The following is a 20355-nucleotide window of genomic DNA, read 5'->3' on the forward strand; positions in this document are numbered from 1 at the left end:
TGAAAAGCTGTATACTTAAGACCATATATCAGGTAATCTTCTGTGTTCATGTTTAGCAGAGTATTCTTACAATAGCTTGACACACATCTTAGCTAGTTAAATGCTGGAAACAGGCAGAATTACACAATTACATAAATTGGTTCTAAATACAAAACAACCACGAAGTTGAAGCAGTATTTAAGCCCTCAAATAATACGGCACAGTTTTGACATAAATCATGCTGATTAGGAGGAGCCACTGTATTTTGTGCTACTCAGCATCACATGGTGGTTTCAGCTACACTAGCAAATTTCAAGATGTGTATAAGATAAAATGAGAGTCCTCTTGTTCTGTGTTTCTAGTAGACTCAATGTCCAGTCTAGAAATCACATTGCATACAAACTAATCAAGAGAAACAACTTCTCGTCATATTGTGGCAAGTAACAAAGAAAAAAAAGAAAGCAGAAGTCCATTTGAAAGGCAAAAACGTCTTGTCACATATGATCTCATACTTGTTGATAGTTCTTGCTACATTATAGCAGAAGGCTTAGCTCTTGTCTTCAGATATTCTGTTCAACATCCATATTCCTGTCAGTTCACAGTATGGGAAGAATTCTTTTCCTCACCCAGCTTTTTACCAATTTGTCTAATCAGATAGCTGCCAACTAAGGAATTTTTAGCTTTTTGCATGTCTGTCCATTGAATATCTTCAACTCAATGCAAACCCATTGACTACAACAAATAACAACTGCTTATCATAGCATAATTCATGTTGGAAATTACCACCTAGGCCAGTCTTCTGCTAAGGTTAGATTAAAATTCAGGATGGAATATGCTTCAATATTTCTTTAGCATTGAACTGGTTGGTCTTCTTTTGCACTCACTACCTTTTTTTTGTAATCTATTCCATGATATGGCCTTCTTGGGCATACCTTGGTTTCTCAGTCATCACTGAGCAATTTCTCTGGCTCCAGAAGTTAAAATGAGTTTACAGTTTGTAGGTTTCATGACTAAAAATACCACAGATGTGAAAAAAAATTACTCTCATTTTAGTAGAGCAACTGACAGTACTACTTATTTACATGTAGCTTGGCTTCAGCCTGACCTGGATTCCACTTGTGTATTTTCATTGACCTTCTACTGATTGGTTGGAATTTCAGGTCCACCTCTGTTGCTGATGCCAGCAGATGGGACTGATATCTGACATCTGGTTATATTTTTTAAAAAACTGAAATCCTCCATGCATATGCTTATTTCTTTAGGAGTGTACTCAATCTGGAAAAGACATGGTTTCCACAACAGGTTTTAGTGCTGTTCTGACCTTCTGAATGAGAGTACTTCGCAATTAAAGTACCAAGGAGATGCTGAAGCAGAATGACATGTTGCTACCAAGACCTGCAACAACTCCAGTAATCCAGCCACCTTGTACCATCATAGAATGCAGTTTTAGCATTGCAGACCTTTGTGACTGACGGCAGCTGGAATTGCAAATTCAACCAGACTTATTTCCATGTAGATCTAGAAGTGTTTTCTGTGTGCTTAAAAACAGTTCTTAGTATCATTTTAATGCATTTTAAGAGTTTAATCCATTGAATAACATTTTCATTTGCTGCCATCCCTCCTAAGTGACTGTCTTCTTTACATACGGGATCATTGTTCTGTGTTCCTACTTGCAGAGGCAATGGCTGTTCCCAAGCCATAGAGAGAGGTTCGATAGAAACATCCAGTTGTTTTATGTGAACTAGATCTGCTGAAAGATTGCTGTTACTTAGTGGGCTGTGAGAGTTGGTAAAGTAAAAATTTTAGATATTTACACATCTGTGTTCCACGGGTGTGTCACCTGTGCATAAAATTCTGAATAATAATTCTGAAAAATACTGAAAAACTGAGTCTTCTCTAACACAACTTTGGGCAGCCTGCAGTGCTGGAACTGGAAATCTGGTTTTCTATTGCAGCCATGGCAGAGATGTGAGTTTAGCTGATGAGGCCCATGTCAGCCTATATGCAGCCACAGCTCAGTTACTGATCTTAGAGCAGCTGCGTATACATCAGCACAGTCTCCTCAGTGTCCATATCATCTCTATGACATGAAAAACTCGTGTACCATAGCAGCAGCTGTTAACATTTATGACCTTCCTTTGCCTATTCTTCCAAAAATCAGGTGGTAATGATTTCCTGTTCACATTCCAGCTACGGCATCACCTGTTACTTTATATACTCACAGATGTGTGGTGTCAGTGAACCCTTCTGAAATATTTTCTCCTAGTTAGATAGAATTATGTCTGCAGTTCAACATCAGTGAGCCCTTGGAAATTTCAGTCTGCATGGTGGATAAAGGCAAATGATCATATTCTTCCATTGATGCAGTTACTGAATTATGCTGGCAGCTCAGAATCAGTGACTTCACTTCTTTTTTGAAGTTGCTGTTTAGGAAACCATAGATAACAGGGTTGACACAGGTGGAAGCCATAGCTACCAGGTGGCATAATGAGAAGATCAGGTTGTGGTGGCAAGGTGAAATGATTCTGTAATTCCAGTCTACGATGGTGTTGAAAACATGCAGTGGTAGCCAGCAAACAGCAAAAGCAGCCACCATAGATGCTAACAAAATGTTTATCCTTCTCAGCTGAACTGCTCGGTTGCTATATTCACTCTTCTCAAACATGTCCTTTCTCTTCTGTAGACGTAAGTAGATACGCAGGTAGCAAAGTATAATGAAGAACAGCGGGATGCAATATTGCAAGAGCAGTAGAGTGGTGGTGTAGATAAGTTTGTGTTGCTCAGAAGGCCACGAGTTGATGCATATGGCCTTATCAGTGGAAAAATTCATGAAGTGTGAGAGCTGCTCATACAAGTCATTAGACAAGATGGATGTGGTCAAAAAGGGTAGGGACATGAGACATGCTAAAATCCAAATTACTCCAATTCCTAGATAGGCTTGGGAGGTATTTGGCCTCCAGCCAGTTGGGTTTATGATGAGCTGGTGTCTTTCCAGAGCAATAAGGACAAGGGAAAGAATTGACACTGTCACAGTTGTGCACTGAGTAAAAGAGGTCATTTTGCACATGACTTCTCCAAATATCCAGTAGTCCATCATGGTGTAAACAATGGTGAAAGGCAGGCAGACGAGACACATAAACAAGTCTGAAATTATTAAATTGGAAATTAGGATGTTGGTGACATTGGCCTTTTCCTTCTGCCTGGCAATGACGGCAATCAGACAGATGTTTCCCACAATCCCGAGGACAGTCTCCAAGCTGTAAGAGGTGGCCAGGAAGACAGTAAGGTCGGTGATGTTCATGCACTGATTAGAAATGTTCATGGGAAAGCTTCGGTTTGAGTTCCAGTTCTTGCTGTTCAGGAAATGAAAACCATCGTTAGCAGCCCTTGTCTTATTCATCCTGAATTCCAAAATATTTATCACAAAGGATGGTAGTCGAACACAGTTTAGGTCTTCTGGAGCCAGCCTAAAATGGGCTTTATCTGTTCTGTCTGGCTGTGGAAGATGTGGGTGTATCTGCAAAGGAAAGGAAAAAATATGTTTTGTTATGCTTCAAGAAATTAGTCAAAAGGGCAAGGAGGGAGACAGGGAAGCAAATGCCAGAGATTCTGTGTATATTCTGCAGTTCCCTCATATATAGTTTATTAGATCATAAAATGGAGCCCTGTGCTAAACTGTGGTATGAAAGTCTGTGCAACTCTATTGAATTATGACCGTGTTTATTCGTTTTGAGGTTGTCCCATGGATTTAAGAACATCTTAACTTCATTATTTAGCTCAGTGCAGTATCTTGAACATCACTAATGCAGTAGAGTGGTGATCTAAGAAAACTGGATCAAAACCCACCTGGAGGTAAAAATTGTGTGCACTTCTGTTTTTGCAAGGTTCTGATCCAAAACTGGGCAGTGGGCATTGTGGGGCTTCATTTACCTTCAGCTGAGCTAAACATCAATGTGAAAAGTAAGTCATATTAGATGCACAAAGCCAACACTAAAATATCTTCTGTGAGTTAATCTGTGAAATGCAATTGTGACTGTAGCCAGAGCTTGCGTTTGGGCAAAAAAATCACCACGCAAAAATTCAGGCTCATTCTCAGGAGGGATATCATGGGACAATTTTTCAAAAGTCTAAAATAATTCAAAATCATTTCAACATATTTCAGCTTCTACACAGTTGTGATAGGTCATGGGAACTGCAGTCCAAATATCTTCCTTCCCCATTCTGGATGAACCCCAGTGCCCTTAAAGCTTTGATGTCTCCCCTAATGCGGCCATGACAGGGTTTATCAGAAATAAAGTCCAGTCTCCTGATTTTGGCTTTAAGAGTGAGTGATTTTTATAATGTTTGTTAATCCCTTCTGAGAAGCTTCTTATTGATTCTCCCTCAGTATCATTTTGCTTTCTTCACCCAAAAAACTTCAAGTGTTTTAATAGTATGTGCTGTCTCCTAGATACTGTTCCTGCACAGACAAATAGGTCTGCTTCTTCATCACTGCTGCAAGCCACGAGCTGGAATTTTCAATGGGGTGTCAGGGAGCTGAAACCATGGAATTAATTGGTGCTGCACACTTTTGGAAATCTCAGTCATAGGACTGCCTGGAGTCTCCCAGATGACTCCTGTGAGCCATAGTAAAGGCTACTTTATAAACCTGATCCTGGAGTCCAAATCCTCTATGTCAAGGAATCAAAGAAAAAAAATCTGACTCTGCTGGGAGTTCTCATCAAGCCAGAGGCAGTTTCATGCTGTGCAAAGGCTTGTAGCATGAAAAGTAAATAAATACTCAGGGAACAATGCTATTTAACCACTACGTGACCCTTTCCTCAGTGATAAAATGTCACTCAAACAAGTTTTAGTGGTTGTGAAAAGCTTCTAAGCTTCAGAAAAAAACAACTGATCAAGGTAGGAATATGTAAATAAAATGGTATAGTGAGTTTGAGTAGCATTTACTGCTGAACAACTGTGTGCATAAAGATAACCAGTACTGTACAAAAAACCACCTACTTTACTACAATTTTTTTCTTTGCCTTGTCTTTCTCATTATGAATTTTACTGTATGTTTCTAGAGATGTTGCCTCTCAGGAACTAAAGAAAGCAATAGTGTGCAGTAAATAAAAAGAAGGTTTGGGATCATCATTCTGCTTGATTAGCAAAAATAAATGAGTACAGTGAATTCTTTTGTTACTTTGTTAGCATTGATTTTGCTATTTTGCTACTTTGATTTATCTAACTGTATCTATCTGTATTTCTGTCATCTATCTGTATCCATCCAAAACAGTGAAGACAGTCACACAAGCAAAATATAGTAGTCCATTCTTTCTCATAATCTTTCATTTCCTCAATAGTTTAAATCTTAATTAAAGAGGGCAAAGGAAATTTTCCAAATTGTGGATATAGGTATGACTGCTTCTGTCCACTCGCTTTTGTGTTGTTGCCCAATCCACGTGAACAGATTGATTCATTTTCTGGAACAAAAAGAAGAGGCAATGATGGTTGGATTGCATGTTCACATATGGGGGGGGGGTATGGTGGTCTGTTTCAGTGTGAAAAGGGATATAGAATGAAAAATCACCAACCAACCCCCTAGTTTTTAATGGTTGCTGGCCAGTGACGATGCTGCAAATGAAACAGAGCAAAGGGATCATCAGCCTGCAATATTATTTGGTACCAGTCAAAAGAGATAAGTCTTGGCATTTGGACAGGACAAATAGATTCTGCTGTAAACAAAACACATGAGCTTTTTACTACAGTCCCAGCATCGTGTCCTTAGCTACAGTATCCTCAACAACAAACACATGGTTCTCTTTTGTTGCTTAAGAAATATTTGCAGTTATTACAAACATCTGTGTCCCACAGAGTAAGCCCTCTCAATGGTCCCAGACACTTCTGGACATGCTGAGGTGTCAGTGAGGAGAACTAATAACGCTGAAGCAAAAAAAAAAAAAAGTGGTGGAGCCACCTGGAAAACAAAAGCCAGATCCCACAGGTTTAAGGGGCACATTTCCAAGAGGTATGCCACAGACTGAGCATGGCTGTGCATTTCATACAGATGGCAAATGTGGTGGGGATAAAGAGCATCTCTGAAGGCTCTGCAATGTGTATTGTTGGGTTAGAAGCTCCCTCTCTTTTCACATCTTGCATTCCATAGTGTCCCCATGAAGTGACCATCAGGCACCTCCTGGGAATTCATTCTTATGGTACTGCCCGGAGGTAAATAAGGAATTATCACTCTCTTAACACAGGTAAGGGGACTGAGAGAGGGATCTGAGACATGAGTTGTCCAGTGTTTCAGGGAAACCTGTGGTACACTATGCCAAACAGATGTCTTGGGAAAAGTCAGTGCCTAGATCACTTAGGTCTGTAATTCTCTTAAACTCTTATTCCAGCAACCATAATATGAAAAACAGTTCTACAAAAAATAGAAAAATAAATAACGCAGTGACCTTATACTTATGCATCCTATTATGGTATCCTTGGATGGCAGATCCTCAAGAATAGTCACTGCCAAGTGCTGTGTTTGACTTTCAAGGTGTTTGATTGCCATTCAGTTTAGTCTGAACCAAGAGCCAGCAATAAGCAATGTGTACATATTCTGTTTAGACATTTTAATCAAATGTTAGCTAATATACCAAATCACCAGTGCAGTAGGAACAAGGGTGTTAATTGAAGGTTTGTTGATTACCCCACTATACTGAAGGTTTGTTGATTATCCCACAAAACATAGCAATAATGTTATTGGCTAAGAAAAAACAGCTTTTGTCTCTTGAAAGTGAAGCAATACTTACTTGGCTTGTAAAGGCGAGAAGTATGTCTCCTAAATCAATTTGCTGAGAGATTGAGGGAAAAGGTATTTTTTGTTGTTTGCTTGTTTGTTTTTAAAGAAGAAAGAGGAATCCTTTTCAGAACCCTTAATGAACTTCAAGAAACAAAAAGCTAACATGGTCAAAAGCAAGGAGTTTCTTTTCTAGTTGATGCAGCATGAGATAGTTTCTCTGAAAAGCAAGTGTCTCAAAAGTCTACATGAAATCAACAGGCTATAGAAAGAAGTAGAGAAGAAGCTTTCAATTTAGTGTAATTTAAATTCCAGAAGTACATCTTTTATAGATGTTCATCATTCTGCTCTCTGTGTTGGAAGAAAGGAAGAGCAGGCAAGGTTTGAAGGGTTTGTCTTGCTGAACAACACAGCCTTCTGAACTAGCAAATGTCACTCAGGTTGTCTCAAAAAAAGAAACCAAACTATCACTAGTCAGCTTGAAAGCCTTGCCTCACAGCATTATCCTGTATTTCCCAGGAAAATTCCTCAAAGAAAAGGGAATGCTGCAGAGATGGGTCAGGGAAGGAACTAAAACCTTCAGTGGTTTTGAAGGAGACTGCTAGACCATAAGTGGCTTCAAGCAGTTAATACATGACTGCCCTTTTGAGAGACCTCTGGACTTGAAGACATCCTATGAAAACCTCTATAAAAACTGTTTTCCTGGAGGCAGGACAAAGCAGGGGACTGCTACAGATGCTATGATCTATGTGCCCACTGGGAAAGGGTGGGTCATTCTTGCAAAGTGGATCGTGATCATCTATTCCCTGTCATCAAATAACAGTCTCCATAGTTGTGATGGACAGTGGAAATCAATTTCCACATCAGACATAAATCAAAGGAAAAAAAAGGGTTTGCAGTGTTTGGCTTCATTATCTGGTACTTAGAAACATTTACCTATCTAACTCAGAATTAAAGTAGTTGCTCAAACAACTGCTGCTTTCAGTCCATAAGAGTTTCTGAGAGAAGCAATTCCTAAAGACATCCTGTGGTTGTACTGTTTATTTAAAGAGTTACAGCAATTATCTGGAGTAAAGCAGCTATTGTCTTCCTTTTATAAACTAGAAACAAAGGAGCAGTGGAAAACTTTAGCAGAATGCTGGAATTCATGTTGCAGATATTAATTGAGGTGGTGAGGACTGACTGACTGACAGTGGTGTCCCCTTTTGGCTGGCAGCCACATTATCTCAGTAAAATAGATTTGCCCTGTCTGGCCTTACATATTAAAGAAAGGCTAAAAATCATTTGGCTGTTCTTACAGCTTTCCAGGAAGGCAACACAACTAGAAGAGGAAACATGCCACTGAGTATGCACAGACATCCCACAGCAATATTAAATCCATAAGGGATTTGATACAATTAAAATTAATGGTGTACTCCTCACCATTTTTTAACTCTGTGTTGCAAAATTATTGGGAACAACTGTCTTAGGTCATTGAAAAAGCCATATATGATAAAAATGTCTAAAATATGCATAATTAGGGTATAGAACAACTTGTGTATATTAATCTGTTAGAAGTCTATAAAATTGGGAGATGGTATAAATACCCAGGAAAGTAAGTACTTTTTCATCCTCTCATATCTGCATATTTTCAGACGGAAACCTTTTAGAGGTTATGAACTTCTGAGTTAACCTTCTCTGATCATGTAGAAAGTAGGGAAGTTTACAAAAGCATCTACTCCAACTTTTTATTTTCTGGTTAAATTTATAACAACCTAACCAAAGACTTGGAGCCAGCTCACAAAGGCAAAATGTGACTAGCAGGTCAGCAGACTGGAGAATGGCAGTTAGTCCCTGATTTCTTAAGAGTAAAGGCCATTGTAACAAGGTCTCTATCCAAGAGAAAAAATTATATTTTTGCAGTGGTGATCTTTACCAAAGGAAGCTGTGAGTCCATAAAACATTGCAACAGGCACCTTAGCAGACAGCCAGTTAGGATATCTGGAGAGTGATGCGATGTGTATTATCAGAAGCTGCATGGCTGGGTGAGGAATAAGAAATCTCAGGGACTAGGAGATGATAAGCGTTTTCCAGTGACCAGTGGGAACAAGAAAGGCTTTCTGTCACACTTCAGGGTGGCAGGGAGCACAGCTGAACCCTACAGATCTCCCAAGAACCTGCCATCTCCATCTTGCACCCTGAAAGGTTGCAAAGCTCTGCTCAGTAGATAGAAGGGTTGGGCCTTATAAAGTCAAACTGTATTCATTTATCAAACATAGTCACCTGCTTTTTTAACACTAACAGGTGATAACTTTAATAAAGAGCTCTGAGGTCTTGACAGTCTGAAATAGATAATTTAGAAAATTCTTACCTGTTACCGATGGAGAGAATTACTGCAGTTGATGCACATTTCTATTTTGGAAGAAAGAAGGAATGTTGAAGCAGTGAAGTAAGATCTTCTGTGCCCTAGCAGTCCAGCAGAGAAGCTCTCCTTGCTGTTTCTGTAGGTAATTTGGATGGCATGTCTCTCCCTCTCCCCTTCTCTCTCCCGCCCCCTTCCCTCCCTTCAATTTAGCCAATGAATTCTGCTTTATGGTTATGGTCTGACTTTGAAGTTCTGGCTCCCTCTGCTGTTATATAAATATACAAATTCTAGGGATACTTGGGAGGAATAGTGACTTCAGAAAAGAGCTATGAAGTATCTGAAGCTCAGTATGCACCCGTGCTGCACATGAGTGGGATCTCAAGTGAAAGCAAAGAGACAACTAATCCTGTTCTCCTTGATGAGGCAAGATTTCTGTAAGGATCAATGAGAATTTTGCCTCATACTTATGAAAAGGTTGCCAGTGTCAGTTTTCTCAGTTTTTCCATTCCATCACAGACAGATTTTTTGTTAGAAGAGTGCAGGCTGCAAGTCCTTAGATTGTGAAAGGGGAAGAGGCACACTGTAACTCAGGCAAAGAACTCAGAAATGTATGACCTCTGAGAGAGTTGGAAACAGAGGAAAAAAGGGATTTGAAAAAGTGCCCATTTCCTTTGATTTTTTTTTCTCCCAGGTCTTTCTCATGAAAAACCAAGGCAGAAGTCAGAGTTGCAAATCTTTCTCTTGCATTGGGAAAATACACAAACAGTGTATTTCCAAGGGCTATATCAGAATAACCTAATTTTGGTCCTTACTTAAAGAGGATTTTAAGCTATGGTCAGCTACCTAATTAGTCCAGTGGCTTATGCTATTCTGGAGCCCTTCTGAAGTTGTGATAAGTAGTTGTTGCAAATAGGTGTTTTCATTTGTAGGCGTGTAGTATGTCAAGAGAAGTCAAACATTGCAATATCAAAACAAGTGCAAGCACTTAGCAACTAAACTAACCGTGAAAACAATTTTTCATTCGTACTGTATTCTTTCTTTCATTTTTTCTGATAGCAGCTACTATGGATCTGATCATCTACTTCAAGAGCTTAGCTGACATCTTTGAGGATTAGAGAAATAAACAAGCAGAAGTAGAAATAGAGGGTATTTTGGCATTTCTCATGACTTATGATGCTGAGAAGCATAAAACTGGAATCTGCATAATGAATGGTGTAAGCTGGAGAGTTGTCCTCAGTTACTGATTTTCCTTTAGGGGATGCTTGAGCTGCTTCTTGGTTTGAGTGACTTATTTTTTCACAGCCTCCTTTTCAGAGGCTTTATTTACCAACTAGTTTGAACCAGCACTCCACAACCCAATATTTCGCCTTTACCCAGACACCTCAGAAGGAGACGAGCTTTCCGGTCTGGTTAGGGAAAGGGACATGAAGCCTGTGCTCTGGCTGAGAAGGCATCAGCCCACGCAGATCTTGAGCCTCTGACCAGCTTCATAGGAAGTAGAGGATTTTTCCTATCTTACTGGAGCCAGAGAAGCTGAAAATATTTATCTGGCTGGCCTGTTCACTTCTGTTTCTTCCTTAATTTATTTATCGTATGTTTATTTGTTCTGCTGTTCAAAGCATTAAAGAAAGGGGAGGAAAACCATTAGGAAACAGACAGTCCTTTTCTTGAGGGATATTTTGATTTGTGAAGCTGTTCTTCTGTCCCCCTCAGCTTGTAGCATTCCTTAGCCAGCCTTATCTCCACACCTTCCAGACATTTAAAGATATATTGTGCCGCTTTTATTTTCTCAATGCAGACATTTGGGCAGAGTCTGCAAACTATCAAATTAGCATCTGCTCTCTTCTTAAAGTCAGTGGAGAACAACTGTATCACTGGGTCTTAAAACACTGTTCAGGACTCTGCCACTCAGGGATCAGAAAATGACCTAGCCACCAATATCTTGCTATGGCATCTGGGACTTTCTTCGTGACAGATTTTTGGGGTGAATGAATTGCTGTAGCAAGGTTCTGACCATTTTTGATGAGGTGAATGGGGCTGCAGTAGAGTCCTATTACACACATATTCTTTCCTCATCATCTCCAAACTGCAGGGTGAAAATGCTTGCTATTAATAAGCCAATGTGGGAGCAGCATACCAGAGCTAGCTTGGAGTGAGAACAGCAGCAGCAAGACAAAGACACAGATGCAAATTTCCTCGAGTGGGTGTTTTAGTCTTGGTTCAGCACCTTGTTAAAATGGTGGTGGTACTCGACCTGCCTGTTTTGAATCTGGCCATGTTTCACTTCCCAATGGGAACTACTGAACATGTGTCTGTAGAGAGTCTCTGTGAAGATTCCAACCCATTAAGACTTGCAAAATGCACAAGAAGTATTTGTATGAGGGTGCATAAGAATGAAAATTCCTCTAGGACACTTACTGCTGGGAAGCAGTGTGGAAGTACTGTAGTCCCAAGTACTGATAGTCAAGTGCTGTCAACGGACCAGTCCCAGTTTGCTGTTGATAGGGAATGGAGTAAAAAAACTGTAGCTGGCATGGCATGGGGCTGTCCTACTTCCCACAGAGTGATAAGAAGCTTTGCTCCCATTGTCTATCCACAGCACGTGCTCCTGTTATGAGGAGGCTCTGGGGAACTGTTCTGCTTTCTCTGCAGTTAGTTAAAAAAGACAGTTGGACTCCAAGGAGACAAAGCATTTCAAGGGGGTACATGAGGAAATAGTCCTCTCTGTTCTGGCCAAATAACTTCTTCCTGCAAGTGGTTATGAGGACAGCAAGGCCTCCACTGACAAACATTCACTGGGTGCAATTAAGTATCTCCCTGAGAGTGACAGGACTATCACAACAGCTGCCCTCTGGATGCTTTGAGGGTCTCCTCCAGTAGTCCTGTGTCAGATCTTCAGCCATATCAGCCTTCACTGGTGGAGCCCTGATACTCTTTCTTTCCCCTGAGCATGAAATCTCAGAGGCCAATTCTCCTACAGTACATTTAGCAAATCTAATTGTATTCCAGCATCTGGAGTCCTGCTCTCTCTGGCACTATTTAACAGTGAGCAAACAGTATCCACAATGAATAGTACGAGGTACTTGATGACAAAAGCATGTGGAGAAAATGTACCATGGAACAGTACACAGTCCGTGTATATGCTAAGCTTATCAGGGCTACATGGCATCCTTGTAGGTATTTTGTGTAAGTTTGGTTTGGCTTTATTTTGTCAGAATCTCTACCTCTTTCTGAAGCAGAATATTTTAATCATTATGATCCATCCTCAATTTGTTCCTAACCTTTATTCCATGGGGCAGCTATGAAAGTGATGTACCTTCCCAGGAATTTTTCTGAACTGCTTAAATGATGTTCAGGCTTTTGGAAAAGTAGGAAAAGTAGGCCTGTTACTCAGAGCCCCCTAGACAGGCCCTTATATAGCATTTAGGAAGCTGATAGGATAATCCCTTCTATGTATATATCTATATTTACATCTACCTCCATATATATACACATACATATATATATACACACATATATAACTGGGTGAAATCCTCTGATCCACCCTCCAAAACTAGAGAAGTGAGGGCTCCTCCAGTGTCTGTTCCTCACAGACTGGAAGGGCCGTGGCCAGATGCAGTGATGTCCACTCCATTATGCCCAAGAAGGCACAGGGGGATATCACTAAAGAGAGCTGCTACTAGCCAGTTCTAACCAACCCTGAAGCCCAAAGAATTAAGACAGTACAATTGTATTTCTCATTTTACTTGCTTCCTAGAATCACCTTATTGATTGCCATGGATGGGTTTTCCTCTAGTAACTGGTAAGCTGTTTTCCTAATTATGTGCAGGTTTTCTACCTGTATGCTCTCAGCATCACACTTGAAAATAGATGATGGTTTTGAAAATGTGATTGTGGTTTTCCACAATAGATACTGAAAGAGGTTGTTGTTTCCGTCAGATGAAATATTTAATTGTTATACACTTCAGTAATGTAGAGGCAAGGCAGATGAAGAAAAGAGCTATGATGTCAGCGTTGAATAAACTGAACACACCCAAATTATTTAACTGAGCCTTTTAAGCTGTCCAGTGCTCTTTTTATAATTGCTCTTAATATTGTCTAAATAGGTTTTATAGGATATTTCTCATATTAAGTACATTCATGGACTTTGTACCAGGCACAGTGTAGTGCCTGAAGTCTACAGGCTAAACATGATTTACAGTGTGGGTTTTCTATATAAACAGCTTTCATAGGGTTGTTTGTCAGTGCACTTTGAACCAAACAAGATTATTGCAGGAAATTCTACCTCAGTATGGAAGGCTACAGAGCTATTTATATGGCATTTCTTTGCAGTAGGTTGGACTCTCAGGTATGGGATTGCCTTTTTTTGTAATATACCAGTCATCTCCTGGAGAATATGTTCCCTTGTGCATCTGCACTAATGGATTGATTGACCTACGTAAGGCACCAAGGTGGGGGGAGGCTTTCAAGGGGCTGTTTTCTTTCATCCCATTCTTCTAGTATACATGTCCTTGGGGAGATAATAATTGTAATAACATAATGAATCCATTTGCCTGGCCACAGGATTTATATAATACCTGTTAGTTTAAAAGCTAGATAATTTCCAAATCAGTAATTAGATTTACAAACATTTATACACACCATGAATACTTCTGTTTTCAACAAGAACAATCAGTGACTACTTAGAAAGAAAAGCAGTGATTTGATGTATGTGAACATTTATTTAACTCTAGATCCCAACAGGAAAAAAGCCACGAAGTTATCTGTGGTAAAGCTTGGTTACAAATGTGTTTAAAACAAACCACCTAGTGTCAGAAATGAGATAGACATGGCACAATTAGAGCTGTGAAAGGCATGAGACAAACTCATTGCTCCTGAAACCATGCTGCTTGCTGCTTTCCTCTAGAGGAGAGATCCAGAGCATTCAACTTTCAGGGTAGGTCTGAAAGAGGAGGAATACATCATGTGGTCTTAACCAACTCCATTGTAGACTTTGCAACTTATGTCAGGATTAGTCTTCTTCACCACTCGGATGGAACAGCTTTTCTTGTGGAATAGGCCAACACAGTTCACCCTGTCATAGTGCTTGGGGATTAAAACCCTGTCATTGAGAAAGGCAAAGAGAAAATCAGCAGCTGAGACACTTGACTGAGAAGGATGCTTACTGAGCTACAGCCATCCTGGAACAAGCTATATCATGGATTGATTTGGCTCATGAATATACATAACAAGTGCCATGGATTACCATAGGAGGAATATGACTTGATCATGACTTTTAAGAGATGAAGTGATTTCCCAATGTTTGTTCTCGTTTAGATGCACTTCTCACTGGTCATTCTGTTAGGGATTAGTGTAAATTCCCACAAGAGACAAAATAAGGATTAATTCTGTCTTCCCCAATCAAACAAAAACTTTCTTGATAATAACAAACAATTTAAAGAGTGCTGAATCATGCCAGCATGAATACCTCCCAGCTGAGCCTCTTCTCGGCACAGCCCAACTCACCCCCTCCTATAGCTGAGAAAAGCCAGAATTTTTTCCCACTAAAGGTCCTTGGGTTATAGCCTTCCTCACAGATCATTTATGATCTCCCTCACCTTAAGAAGAGTTTTTTCAGCCTTCTGGGGAGATAATCAGTTCATATCACTATATTCAGGAAGACACAGCTCTTCTTGAAGCAGGAACATGTAGGAAAGCAAATTATCAGAGCAGGACATGTATGTCCTGTTTTGATAAGGGGGAAGTGTGGGCTCTTGGCAGCATGGGAAGGATGTGGAACAGCCTTGGCCTGAATAGATGTTTGCAGGCAGGCCAGTAGTTTGATGCTGAGCTACAGAAGCCCACAGGTATGTGTGTTGAGAGGTGTTTAGGTATCTGGAGACAAGCTGATGAATTGAAGGAGCAAGAAAACAGATGCTAAAGGGAACTATACACCCAGTTAGTTTCTGAATCAAAAGAAGGACTAGATGATGAGGGAGAGCTGTGTGCTGGAAAGACCCTAACAGCATCTTATTTTGTTTCTTCCCAGAAATGTCTGTGTGATTGACAGATTATTCTGTCAGTCATGATTAGAGCTAACTGGGAAACAGGAAAAGGAGTTTCACTCATGTGAGTATGAAATTTCAGTGCATGCTTTTTTTTGAGTCTAAATATTTCAACAAGTTCCTGAATAAGCAAACAAAAATTTGGGTGAACTTACAAGCTGCAGCAAATCATTGCAGTCATCTTACATCTGCATTGGAAGCAATCTTCATTCTTCCACACCGCACCAAAAACATATAGGTTTCTGTTTGAAAGGCACCCTGCATATACACCCCAGAAAATGATAGTATATCAGTAGACATAGACCATGGTCTTTTATGTTTGTGGACTAGCAATCAAAGCACTGATTTCTATAGAGTCACACCAGGGAAGAGTCTAACCCAGCACTTTGCAGAGAAGATACCATGTCTTTGCTCCTGCAGTGTGCATGAATGTGTGACATGGCATGATAAAATGGTAGCAACCACGTATCAGAGGCATATTATTCTGCTATTGCAATTGATCTGAAAAACACCTTAGCTTATGGCTATGGTAGGATCTTTCTGCCCCTTCTCAAATTCAGCCTTACAGATCTAGACTTTATTTTCTCACTCCTTCTTCCTCCCCAATTCTTATTAGACTTCGACTTACTCTACTAAACTGAATTTGAACACCAGCTGTGTTGTCTTTGCTTTGATTTTAGTGTCAGGTACCCCCTTTATGTTAGTCAATGCTGCTTAAAAGTACCTGTTTTTTGCCACATGGGCAAGTACCTCAGTTATACATCAGCCCAAAGGGTAACTGTCAAACAGGATATAGTCTCCCTCTGTCCAGAGATGCTTCTAGGTGGGTTGATTGCTGAGTATGCAGCTGTTTGGATCATTCCTCAGCAAAGAACCCATTATGCTATTCCAACATTTCTAAGAAAAAAAGGCTTTGAATCTCTGAATTAATGTTTCAGGGGTGTCTAATATATTTGCCATTCTTACCATATTTGCTGGCTGGTCTAAGGTAACAGCGAGTAACACACAGAGTCCTTGAGAAGAGAAGGATCAAGGAAAAAAGCAGCAAGAATTTCTAGGAAAAAAAAACAAGAATCTTTCCTTAGAATTAAGTTTGGGGGTTTTTTCCAAAGTTCTAGCAAACTCGCTGGCATGGAGTTATGAGTCCTACTATTCCAAATAAAGTCAAATTAAAAAATCCTCCCAGTGTGTACACACACACACACACACACACACACACACACACACACACACACACACACACACAGCTGATAACTTACCATACTTGCATAGGCTGCTCACATTTGGTAATGAGGTGTAGCGTCTGTTTATATACAATGAGAAAACAATGGTCAGTGCAAAGGGAGGTGATGCAAATGTGAGCACCCTGGCTGCAAACAGACACTCTAACCTGTTCCGACCATCGATCAGAAGGTGGCAACTCAAAAAGTCTTGCAAAGGCTTATTTTGTGCGCTGGCATACATTGGCATCTTGATCTCCATTGTGCTGGTGTAAATTTGAAGAAACTCCAGTAGATAGACTAGTTACTCCACATCAGCACTGGTGTCAAGTGGAAGAGTCTGACCACCAGAAGGCTATGCCTCCGGAACTGGCAGGCCATCAAGGACCCGTGGGGCTATTGTTCGACTGACCTGCTACAAGGAGATTGCCCCCAGGTACAGGACAGGTCATTCATAAAGTGCAGTGGTGTGTAAAGTCCACTATTCTTAGACTGATTTATTATATTTTCAGTTATTTTATATGGGACACATTACTTTGTCCATATTTAGCAACCTGCAGGAACTAGCTGTAGTTCTATATCTCTCAGTCGTTGAAGCAAATCCAGGCCTGGGGAGGCAGATCAACATGACCAGACAGCACCTTTTTGGTAGCAAAAGTGAGATGAGCTGTGCATTGTCCCAGTCCAGAAAACATGCTAAGGACTGAGGAAGGCAAAGAAAGAAAAATTTCGTTTTTCTTTCACTATATGCATGCTCTGCCTATAACACAGCTGGAACCTGACGCTAATGGGAGTGTTGTTTCTGTAACAGTAAAATGAGGACATTTTCTTCAGTACATATCTTGCCATAAGTGTCCAGGTCTTTGTGCCACTAGGCTTCTAAACCACACAGTATGTGAAGCTAAATCTCAAAACCAACCAGGAAAACTAGCACAGATCCCTATGGCTGCATTAGGGCTGCAGGCATTCAGTGCTTTACTAAATTGGAGCGTAGGCATAACAACTTCTAGAAGTTACCAGAGGATTCCCAGCCTAATGACTTGCATTAATTCCATTAGCATGGCTCTTTTAGCACACCTGGCTTTAATTAAACACCTTGATTAGTGTGCCCGAACTCGTTAGCTTCCACTGATTGACAAACAGCTAGAGGAAGCAAAGCTGCACTTGAAGTGGTTTGGGGACAAAAGGGGCAATGGTAGAATGAGTGTAGTCTCCTGAAGGATCTGCATTAAAGGGACAGTTGTGGAGGAGGTGGCCACTGTTCGTTATGACAGAAGATCTGGATGATGTAAGTTCCTTTTGTTTATTTGTTTGTGTGTACTTAGCAAGAGACTTCAGAGCTTCCATTGTACTTTGCTTTTGGCTTTGTAGTATAGATGTCAAGTTTTGTGTTAACCTTATGATTTTAGTAGATCATGCTCTGTGTGTGTAATTTTGCTGCAGAAAACCATTGTGGTGTCTAATGAAGTGCTTTGAGAAAATACTCCTTCTCTGATAACTCTTAAATGAATGAATTTTTCTTTGAAGGGAATGATTTGCTTAAAATTATTTTATTAGCAAAGGCAAAAAGGTGAAAACATAACATATCTCTTATACTACTAGGCCTTTAAATAAGTGATGTGAAATTGGTTTCATTTTAATTGAAACCATTTGATTAGGGTCTAGTGTAGCTAGAGGCCAGACCCACTTCTGCTCTGTCCCTGCTTAACTTGGCAAATCTTGTGCTGTCTCTTGAGGAGAGGTGTTAGAGTGGATAATATCTCCAATAAAAGTATAGTTGCAAGGAAATGTAATAAGCAATTCTGACTCGAGGGGCATGGTGGATTCTAAATTATTCTCTTACTTAAAATGATTATTTTAATTAGTTAATTATCCTTTCCTCCTTGGAGAGAAATAACTATATTAATAACTTCCACATAATTCTTGCTGTTTCTCAGGGAGACAAATATATTTATATGTATAAAATATACTGAAGTGAAGTGTGACCAAGCTATTGCTGTCAGAGGTGCCTTTTAGCTTTATCTCCTTAAACTGAAGTGTATATTAAAGTAGGCTGTGCACATTTTTTCCTAAAAAAAAAAAAAAAAGGGCAGCTAGAAGCATCTTGAATTGCAGAGTTGAGGCTAAAGAAACCAAATGCTTATGAAAGCCTGAAACATTGTTTGTATTGTTTATGGAACATGGAGCAGAGCAGAGGCTGAACTTGTCCCTGTTCATCTTCCTGCTGACCTGCTTGGACCTTTCCTCTTGAGACAAACAAGGTTTTCCATGTCAAATGGGTAAAAAAGGAGGAGAGAGGATTCTCTGTTGTGCAGATGAAAATGAAGTTGCCTTCTGGGCCTCTATGGTAAGCAGATGCCCTCTGTTAGGGGAAGGTTAAGTTGTTCCAGCCTAGCTGATGGCTAAGAAGGCTGAGTACTTTTGAGACTATAGCAGTTTGTTGCTTTCCCTCTGTACCTTCTCCCTTGGGCTCTTTTGTGCTGTTTTAGACATACTGACTTAGGTCAAACAACTTCCTTCACTGGCTTGGGGGGAAACAGCAACAATTAATGTATGGGTCTCCTCAGCTTGAATTCCATGAAGCACTGAGAGGAACGTTCAGCACCTCCTTTCCCTGTTTATCTTGCTCCTTCATCTGTCAGGGCAGTTGCCAAAATAAACTGCTGAAATCATGTAAAAAAAGGATCCTGCTTTTTCTGAGGAGATGCCTGGGTTTGCAGAGCTTCAAGGGGAAACTCCCGTTTTTCCTCTGTTAATAGTCAGAACTGCTATTGCATCTGTTCCCTGAGTGAAATTCTGAAGTAGTGTTGTTGCTAAGTTTTTCTTTTCCTGTAGTAAGGATAACTCAGGCAAGCCAGTCTATGTCCAAGTTCAAAAAGCACTCTTAAAACTACTCAGGCAAGCCAGTCTATGTCCAAGTTCAAAAAGCACTCTTAAAACTACTCAGTCCTCTCCCTGATGCCTCCTTGGCTATAGACTAAAGGCAGGTCTAAAATGCCACCTACGTTCTAAACCTCGGTGGAGCAAAATGAAAATGAACTCAAGTCTACCAGCTGAATCAGATCTAGGTTTTTGTGTTCTCTGTAGCTCCAACTTTTCCATCCACTCCTTTCCGCACAGGAGCACTGTGACAAAACTGTGCTGTAATGTAGTGACTAGTGAATTTATAGAAGAGAAAAAAGAACAAACCGAACCAAAACATCAGCAACAACAGAAAAAGAAAGTTCCAGAGCTATCATATCTGTACATAAATAAGCTTTACTGTTGTAGCTGGGCCGTAGCTACAACAATCCATTCAATCAAGCTCCTGGTACTTCTAACTAGGCTTGCTGGAAAACTGCAGTCCTCTCTGAAATTCTTGGCTGGCATATCACTCTCCATCTCTGATACAGTTTTGGTAGTTCTAACTCTTGAACCTTTTCTTACTGCAGAGAGATGGAGAATCACCCGTTTAAAACTAATACTTGAAAGAAAGTAAAAGGAGATATTAATGAGAGATGTTGGCTTCTCAACAGTAATTATATCCTAAAAGCACAGGCCTGAGGCCATTCATGTAGGCAAATCAGATGATGAACTTCTCGGTGTTATGCTCACAAATGTCTGCCAAGATTCATCATAATATTACAGAGTTGATCTCTTATCTAACCCATTTGTATAATTTCCTGTTAATATTATAGGACAATACTCTCTGTGCTTTGAATGAACTTGCTCAATAATCTGCCTTGCACAGCCAAATACGGATAGGAACAAACAACTGAGCTGGAAAAGAAGAGACTTTTGTTAAATAATCCAGTCTGTTACTTCAGGAGTCTAAAGAATTTTGAATAAATACTGCACCAAGCCAGACTCCTGCTCTCCTCTTCTTGACCATCAGCTTTGGTGTGCAGCACAGTATCCCTTTGTTCAGGAGCAGGACAAGAGCGGGAACTGAAACAGGGAGGAAAAGTGCCTCAGGGAGACACTCTAATGAATATACTCATTAGAGTTGTACTACAATGA

General features: G+C 40.2%; 1 protein-coding gene across 2 annotated transcripts; it reads right to left on the reverse strand.

Annotated features, from left to right (window-relative positions):
* Window positions 1-361: 361 nt before the first annotated feature.
* On the reverse strand, window positions 362-9259 carry LOC116790544 (neuropeptide Y receptor type 4-2-like). Of its 2 annotated transcripts, none has more exons than XM_032695608.1 (2): window positions 9099-9259; window positions 362-3332 (listed from the first exon to the last, which is right to left on the reverse strand). In XM_032695608.1, exon 2 carries the CDS (start codon window positions 3299-3301, stop codon window positions 2246-2248), a length of 1056 nt encoding a protein of 351 aa, XP_032551499.1. In that variant the 5' UTR covers window positions 3302-3332; window positions 9099-9259; the 3' UTR covers window positions 362-2245. The 2 variants fall into 2 exon arrangements, with proteins under 2 accessions (XP_032551499.1, XP_032551498.1); XM_032695607.1 differs by having other exon boundaries at window positions 362-3496.
* Between the last annotated feature and the right edge of the window lie 11096 nt (window positions 9260-20355).

Source organism: Chiroxiphia lanceolata, chromosome 8 (assembly GCF_009829145.1).
Source record: "Chiroxiphia lanceolata isolate bChiLan1 chromosome 8, bChiLan1.pri, whole genome shotgun sequence".
Classification (NCBI taxonomy): Eukaryota; Metazoa; Chordata; class Aves; order Passeriformes; family Pipridae; genus Chiroxiphia; species Chiroxiphia lanceolata.